Genomic DNA, 8,465 nt, shown 5'->3' with positions numbered 1-8,465 from the left:
GCCGCCACGTTCAAACACGACGTAATGACGTAAGACATGGATACTACAAAGATTGCTAAAACAGAGCAAGAGGATTCACTCCTCACCACAACCGTCCGCGCACTAAGGTAGCTTCATTTTGGTTTGATTTTAGCTATGCTACACCGTATTCACTGTACTTTCTAGTGATCTTGTGTTGAATGTGTATACTGTTAAGTTCATGGCTGTGGTTTATCGGTTCGCCTATGGCTGCACCCCAGTCAGCGCTTCCACAGCGAATGCATCATGCATGCTAAGAAGTCGCACCACTACAATACCATACATACACGTGTTGTGATCTTCAATTAAAATGTGGTGATACCTAATTCACATTTATCATACTTCCCCACGTCCTCTGTAAACTGGGTTAGGACATAGAATCTCTCTACATTTCTTTGTTCTTTGGTTTACATGACTGGTTGAGGGAGATAAACACCGGATCAACACTGTCACCTCGTGTTCATTCTGGATAAAACAAGTATCAGCTTGCATTCCGATCTATTAATAAACTGTTGAAATTGAAACTATCTTGTGACCCAGAGCACAAAGAAAGGGCTTTTAATGTGGAGGTCGATTTGTTGTAGTTTATGTTAAAAGGGAGACACGATTGATTTAAAATTATGAAAGCTTTTGCTTGATTTCTGCTGGGACCCCTGTGACTCACAGCCTTTCCACTGAAGGGTAAGTAAACGCTGTGACCTTTCTGTAACCACGCTGCCCAGTGTGTCTGAGGGAAGACTCGCATGCTTTAGGGAAATTAACGTATGCACTTCCAGCTCAAAGGAAACAGGACCATGGCATAAAATCATTTATTTTCTAAACTGATGTCTTTAAAAAAAACTGTCAATTGATTTTTAATTTTTCTTGGACTGACCTTAAGGTACTATGTCAAAAGACACGTTTCCATTTTCTTCTACCTCACTGCGCGCTCTGAGACTGGAGCAGCAGTATCAAGAATGGGAGGATGCTCGGCGAGCATTGGCTCACAGGAGAGCCATGAGCAGGACCCCACTGCCCCGGGCTCCCAGGCCTCCTCCCAGGCAGCAGCGACTCCAGGAGGTCCGGGCCCCTCCACCCCAGGTCCGGTGCAGAGACACAGCCATTCACAACACTTTCATGTGTGGAGACATGAAAGGGGTGTATGCGGTGCTGAAAGACCCTGCAATGGTCAATGCCCTGATGGAGACAGTGCATGACGAGATGGTGTGGACTCCAGAGATGGGTATGGCTTTTAAGACTTTCTTATCATCCTCCATAAAAACTAATAATATCTGACAATCTTATTGTTCCTCCGTCAGGGATGTGGACACTTAGCTCCAAGATAAAACAAACCTCAGCCCTTCGCCTGGCTGCCAGCCGAGGACACACAGGTTGTGTGGAGGAGCTCCTGTTTCGTGGAGCTGAGGTGAACGCTGACCCTGGAGGCAGCACCGCCCTCCATGATGCCTGTGCAGGTGGCCATGCTGTCTGCGTCCAGCTGCTGCTTTCTCATGGAGCAGATCCTGAACTGTTAGCTGCAGATGGCAGTGCTCCTCTTCACCTCTGCTCCTGTGCCCAGTCATTCCAGTGAGTGCTAAAAGAGCTAAAAAATAGCCATCTGTATTATTCATTAAGTACAATATTATATTGACTGTTAGGTTAGTTTTTGCAACAAGGGAAATAAAGTTGTTTCATCTTAATGTTCTTTAATTTATGGAAAAAGCACAAAAAGCTTGCCATAAATGTAAGAAAATACTATTTTTCCTAAAAAGCTGAAACAGCAGTGGCCTACTTCTTTTAAAACCAAGAGTGAAATGATGCTGTATAAGACAGATGTTTTTGCCATCTACAGTAGATACTGATGCTTTTGCATGGTGTCATCAGTAATTTGTGCACATTTTGGTCCAGGTGTGCTGAGCTGTTATTAGAAGGAGGTGCAGACATTAATGTAAGGATGGGGGAGTCACGGCTTACACCTCTCCACATTGCCGCTCGTCGAGGCCTAGAGGAGCATGTGGAGCTCTTTCTGAGCCACGGTGCAGATGTTTTAGCTACAAACCAAGAAGGAGAGACCCCTTTGAATGCTGCATGCGCTGGAGCCGATAGGCCATCTGAGGCTGGTCGTTATTTACGTGTGATTCAAAAGCTGCTGGATGCAGGAGCAAACCCCAGAACTGCAGGCAGGAAGCAGCACAGCCCCTTGCACAACGCCTGTGCAAACTGCAGCCCCAGGATTGTAGATGTCCTCTTGAAGCATGGAGCAAAGGCTGAGGTTGCCAACTGTGCAGAATACACACCAATGGACTGTCTGTTACAGGTAGTAAATTTATGGATTTTTTTTTTTAAAGGGGGGAACTAGAAAGGTAGGCACTAAATAGAGAGACACATTTTAGCTCAGGTTGCGATGAAGGTGTTTCTCCTTGTTTCTTAAGGTGGTTGAAGATTACCCTGAACAGCAATCTGAGGCAATAGCACGGTCACTTCTGAACTACGGAGCCAAGCCTGTTTCACCAAAGGTGTGGTAAAACCAGACCGAGAGAGTGTGGTAACTAGAATGTATAAAAAAAAAATACTATAGATACAGGATGTTGGAAAGAGACAGGAACATGTAAAATTAGGTTTTAGCAGATACCCACCAGGTGTGTCTTGGTGGGCAGTTATGTAAAAGAAGGGAGTGATCAACAGATCCCTGCACACTGTCAGCACTGAGCTACAAGGTTTATGCCACAGACCCTTGTTAGCCTAGTCTAAAGCTACAGGCTGTAACAACCAATCAAAACAGGAGCCAATTTTAAACATGGTGTCAAAAAATGATAAACTTCACACTAAAATTAAATAAAAGTTCATATCAAAATCAGGAGGAAGCATCTAATGAGAAAAAAATGATTTTCTCATGTAATAAAATAGAAATGTTAAAGAAGCATTCTACTGTGCTGCAATTCCTGGGGAAGCAGAAATTACAGTTACAATTCAAATGGGCCGCCTTTTTTTTTTAACACTTCTTTCTTTCCTGACTCCAGATGTTCAAGCTATGTGTCCGCTCTCCTGCTACTCTGGAGGTGATGCTGAACTCGTACACATCTATTCCTCACTGTGAATGGATGGACTCTCTGTCTACTGAGATATATGAGGTGAGCTGTCTGCAATATTAAATCATAGCTTTCACTTGTTCTTCACCACACTGCCCCATGGACTAGAGGTTCTGTTTCTCCCTCCCTGACCCAGGCACACCGACTTTTCTTCGACTTGGTGCACCAGCGGAGTGGTCAGCCTCGCTCTCTGCAGCATCTCTGTCGATGTGCTTTACGTCTGCGCTTCGGAGCCCAGTGTTACTCAGCAGTCAGTAAACTGGACATTCCCAGCTATGTGAGGGATTATCTGCTGTTGTGTAATGATGGGACTCTCCAGTGACATACATCGTCTAACAGGATGATGCCTCTTTATAAACACTGTCTAAAAAAAATATTACTTTTCTCAGATTTTATTTTATAAACTAACACGTTTTTTTGTTAACTTTGACGTAATTTTAATAATAATGATCTGTTGTTTGGACAATGTAATAAAAAAACATTTTTGTGTGTGGAGTTACTGGGGAAAAAACAATAAACAACTTTACTACCTGAGAGATTATTTTTCATTTAAAAGTTCCTTTTAATTGAAAGGAAATTATTATTAAAATTATCAATTAAATTATTAAGTTAATTCCTTAAAATTAACCATTTTAATATTGTAGATAAATCAGAAAACAAGGAAAAGCATGTCACGGGCCCTTTAAAATTTTTTTTAAATATATAGGCTTAAATTTGGCCAGAATGTGCATGAAAGATTATTTTGTATTTAATCTTGTAAGCAGTGTGCACTTACAGAATATATTTCCACTCAACCTTAAAACACTGGCTTAGTACATGCACACATTATATTATAACTTATGAAGAGTTATTATGGGATCAGGAGTAGCCGCCTGCGGCTGACCCGTTTCTGAAACAAGCGCCCCTACCGCGCGGTGATGACGTCTCTTCCTCTCGCTGTTTATTATGTGGTTTTTAAGGAGTAGCTGCTAACTAGCGTTTAGCTTCGTCTTCAGACATGCTCTGATTTCACAGCTGACAGGTAATATCAAATGATGTCTGGACAGCAAATGACCTTACACGTTCACATCAAACCGAGCGTGTGAGAGTCGTAAACAGGCGGTGCTGTTTTTCCCCCAAATAACAAGCTAGACCAGCAAGCTAACTTAGCGTGCTATCGCTCTTCTTCGGTAGAAACGGCAGGCTAAAAGAAAACATTTATCAGCACCGCAGCCTGGCTTTCATATTGTCTAAAAGGTTGAATATCGAGTCTAATGGCGAATGCAAAGAAACTTTCAAACAAAAAAAACATAATGAATTGTCTGTATAATATCTAATTAAAATACTACTTTTTAACGCCAGCAGTCATGTTTGCAGTTAAAACATCTAACGCCGTATGCACCATTTGGACGAGTGAATAGACACCTCGCTAAAGCAGTTTGAGCAAAGATATGATTCATAAAGGGAGCTTTTCCTGTTCGACTGCATTAATTTTGGCCCTACTGTACCTAATAAACTGGCAACTGAGTGTATAATGTGGCCCAGCTCTGTCATGTTAGTGGAAGTGCTGTATTATTAAACCAGACTTGTTGGTGTCTTCCCTAGGTTTGGAGGGCAGAGATGGCAGTGTGTGCACTGACCATGTTGGATGGCGTGGAGGATGAGGTGACAGCAGCAGGGGGTGCACTGCTCCTGGTCCTGGCTCTCGTCTTGGCTTGGCTGTCCACTCATGTGGCCGATCGGAGAGACCACATTCTGGGCACCATCCTCACTATGGGCGCTCACGCCTCTCTCATCGGACTGGGAGGCCATGACAGCTACAGCGGAGGGTCTCCCAGCACCGACGCCCCTGAACAGCAGATTCCCGCACCCTCGCAGGAAAACAAGCCGGACGATGGCGAAGCGGGGAGTGGGGGAGGAGAGAGTGAGGGAGCTGAGGGTTTCAGGACGGATCTGCAGCTGGACATACAGAGCAAACCACCACAAGCTGGAAGGCTGCACACTTCTGATGAAGAGGATGATGAGGCTGATGATGAGGAAGAGCTGGAGGAGGAAGATAAAAGGGCTATAGAACATATCCCGGTTTTGGCCAGCACCATCTACCCCAGCACTACTACTACAACTGCTATTTCTGTCCGTCTGAAGTTTTTAAATGACACAGAGGAGGTAGCTGTTGTAGAACCACTGGATACAGTAGGAGTACTGAAAAGGTTAGTAGAGCAACACTAAGCATCTAATTACACACCACCTGCAAAGATTGTTAAAGATCTCTGCATCTAGTTCTCAACAAAGTGTCTCCCAAAACATCTTTTTTAAAGAGCTCTTCTTCTTGTCTCCTCCAGTAAATACTTCTCAGGTCGGGAGCATCAAATAAAACTGATCTACCAAGGCCAGTTGCTGCAGGATCCAGGGAAGACTCTGTTATCCCTAAACATCACCCACAACAGCGTGATCCACTGCCACATCTCCCAGGCCCTGCATGAGGCCAGTCCAGAGGACGGGGTTCAGCCTGGGGCCGGAGCAGGAGTCGGGTCTGGGTTTTCCGGAGGATTCAGGGCTGCAGGTGTGGCCATTAGCACCAGCAGCCTGGTGGTGCCCGTGTTTGTGCTGGTACTGGCTGTGGTGTGGTACTTTCGCATCAACTACAGGCAGTTCTTCACCGCCCCTGCGACCGTCTCCCTCGTGGGAGTCACTGTGTTCTTCAGCTTACTGATATTTGGGATGCACAGCCGCTGAGAAAGCACAAAGAGGTCACACGCTTACAGCTGACTGTTATGTGGCAAATAAAAGTAACTACAACAGCGGGTGAGCGGCCAGTGAGACGGACTAATTGGAACAGGCCGCAGTGCAGGTGCCACAGCTGATTGGGCACTTTCAGTGTGCGAGGTGAGCCTGTTTGTGCATGTACTGAGATAAAAAAAAACAAAAAAGATGAGCGAATGTATATGTAGTATATGAGGGGTGCATAACAATCCACAGTGAGTTATGTTCAGCTTAACAAGAACCCATTATTTAGCTTCTCTTCAAACACAATTTACCTTGTCTTCTTAGTCACTGAAGAGGCTTTCCTGTTTTTCTGTTAAATAAATTTTACTGTTAGATTTCAAAATGTAAAATCGTTTGGAACCACGCACTGCTGTGTGCCAGTTAACTCTTTAACATTATTATTATTAATCAAGCTCTTTCGTAGCCAAATATAAACTGTACAGATTGTCCGTGCTAGGCTTATCATGTCAGTTTTGTTTTTCTTTGCTAAACAATGTTGCTCTATAGAAATAGGTTGAGTGTAAATAATCAGACATCAAATTTACATTTTTTTGTAAGATATTGTAAATATCATTTTCTGTAAATTGAAACACGAGGGATCAGATGAAACTGCATCTAGTGCTCCAAAGATTTGGAGGGAGAAGTTCAATCCTCCTGATTGTGCTATACTGCTCTGGCTTCATGTCTCAAATTAAAGCATTTCAAATCAAAATTGTTTCAGTGCCTGTTGGTGAAGAACTGAATCTCCTGGTACAGTTTGTATTTATTTGTATACTGTACAAACATCAGTATGCATGGTAGTCAAGTAAAATAACCTATGTATCACATTATGTTCAGATACAAGTCATTTGCACATGTGCTTGCAGATGAAACATTACTGGAAACATAACATTGCATTCTTTGTCACTGCGCTCGTACAGATCCACAATGAGCCACAAGAGAATATCAGTAGAATTTAGCTTCATTCATAGAAAGTGGCTGGAAAATCATCAATCAATCAATTATAGCTACTAGAGTATCTCGATAATGGTTAATTTATCTTTAGTGCACATCACGAGACTTCAATAGAAACAATTCCAAAGGGCAGTTAGTGAAAATGTATTAAAAACATACCGGGCTCTGACAGATTGTCATTTTCATGATGTAGAACAAAGCTGAGGGGGCTGTACAAATAAGATTTGGATGGGGAGGAGCATTTAATTCTACATTTTTATAAAAACCAGGGCCTTCCCCAGTTGGATATCAATATTATCTACAGGTAAAACTGCAACACCCTTCCCCTAGAATCTCAAAGCAAAATATTAATAGCTGCTAGAGAGAGAGGTTTTCCAGCCTGTATGAGTGAAGCAGGCTCAGGCTGCAGCTCTGTGGTTGCTGAGAGACTTGAGCACTGTGATAAGGGGATTAAAAAAAAAATAAATAAAATCAAAACGGGTAAGAACTGTATGTGATTCCGCTATAGGCTGATATGCCTAAAGAGGAGCCGCACTGATTTTACACATCAAAGGTTATTTACAGGTCTTGGGGAGTACTAATGCATGGGACTTGTATAAAGGCTTTTGTGTCTCCACAGGGAGCCACAAGAAATCTGACAAACTGGCAGCATAACACGCCTGTGACTGAGCTGCATTCTGGGTAACTTAGGCAACTATTTTTATAAGTGGAAAAAAAAAATGCATGGAATAGATGAAAGATCATATCTCTGGTTCTGCTTCATCAATTTTGATCTGGTGTTTTTATTTTTAAAAGAACTGTCCATCATGATTACAACAGTTCTACAGGAGCGCTATGCTACGGTGGAGTATCTTAAACCCTTAAAATTCTATCAACCCATCCCTTGGATCTAATCTGTTCCTCAAAACTGACATACTGGATGTACTAGTTAGTTGATTTTGATGAGGAAAGCACTGTAAATCCATGACAGAGATGCTACCGTCCTCTGTGTATCATATAATAGCATCTTTGTGGCTTTTAATATAACTTTATATCTCATGAAAAGAATGAAATAAGAATGTGGGTAAAAAAATAAAAAAAAAGTGGTTCTCTCCAAAAAATTTTAGACCAACCCCCTTTAGTAAAGACACCAAGCAAATACAAAACAACTCTGACTTTTCCAACCCCCACAAATAATTATGTACAGTCCTTAAGTTTACAGTTTTACGACACACTTCTGAGTCTACAAAAACATCAACAACAGTAAAGTCTTTAGGTTTCTAAAGCCAAATTATAGGGGAAAAAAAGTAAAAACACTTTTCTAGGACACCAACAGCAAAAGGTTGCAATTATAAGATTGGTGCTCTTATGCACATAATGTATCTTAAAACTTTTACACCAGACATTGGTTACACTCATACAATACTTATCACTCATTATGGATGACAAGCAGGACTGCGTCACAGTTCTACTTGCACGTAGAACGAGTAAAATACACGAGACAATCTGGTACTGAAGAAATAAAGTTGTTAGAATCACGATTCAATCTGCATCTCACACGTCACACATACACACACTGTACATGTGCCCTACCAGCCCGGTGGCTCATCAATGATCAAAACACCCAAATAATGTAGTCATGGCCAAAAACATCTGTCCTCCTGCATTTCTGTCCGATAACACACCACGTCTCCCAGAAGA

General features: G+C 42.3%; 2 protein-coding genes across 4 annotated transcripts; both read left to right on the top strand.

Moving 5' to 3' along the window:
- The first annotated feature begins 46 nt into the window (after positions 1–46).
- On the top strand, positions 47–3,511 carry asb16 (ankyrin repeat and SOCS box containing 16). Of its 2 annotated transcripts, none has more exons than XM_020605511.1 (7): positions 47–107; positions 899–1,240; positions 1,317–1,584; positions 1,906–2,314; positions 2,430–2,513; positions 3,018–3,128; positions 3,223–3,511. In XM_020605511.1, the coding sequence occupies exons 2-7, from the start codon at positions 904–906 to the stop codon at positions 3,406–3,408; spliced, it is 1,395 nt and encodes a 464-aa protein (XP_020461167.1). In that variant the 5' UTR covers positions 47–107; positions 899–903; the 3' UTR covers positions 3,409–3,511. The 2 variants fall into 2 exon arrangements, with proteins under 2 accessions (XP_020461167.1, XP_020461168.1); XM_020605512.1 differs by lacking the exon at positions 47–107 and adding an exon at positions 149–699.
- A 456-nt stretch (positions 3,512–3,967) lies between these two features.
- Positions 3,968–6,539, top strand: tmub2 (transmembrane and ubiquitin-like domain containing 2). 2 transcript variants are annotated; one of them, XM_020605538.1, is made up of 3 exons: positions 3,968–4,107; positions 4,671–5,275; positions 5,408–6,539. In XM_020605538.1, exons 2-3 carry the CDS (start codon positions 4,686–4,688, stop codon positions 5,799–5,801), a joined length of 984 nt encoding a protein of 327 aa, XP_020461194.1. In that variant the 5' UTR covers positions 3,968–4,107; positions 4,671–4,685; the 3' UTR covers positions 5,802–6,539. The 2 variants fall into 2 exon arrangements, with proteins under 2 accessions (XP_020461194.1, XP_020461196.1); XM_020605540.1 differs by lacking the exon at positions 3,968–4,107 and adding an exon at positions 4,220–4,322.
- Positions 6,540–8,465: the final 1,926 nt, after the last annotated feature.

Source organism: Monopterus albus, unplaced genomic scaffold, assembly GCF_001952655.1.
Source record: "Monopterus albus unplaced genomic scaffold, M_albus_1.0 scaffold70.1, whole genome shotgun sequence".
Classification (NCBI taxonomy): Eukaryota; Metazoa; Chordata; class Actinopteri; order Synbranchiformes; family Synbranchidae; genus Monopterus; species Monopterus albus.
The sequence above is the reverse complement of the archived record's forward strand: the minus strand, read 5'-3'. Positions and strand labels throughout refer to the sequence as shown.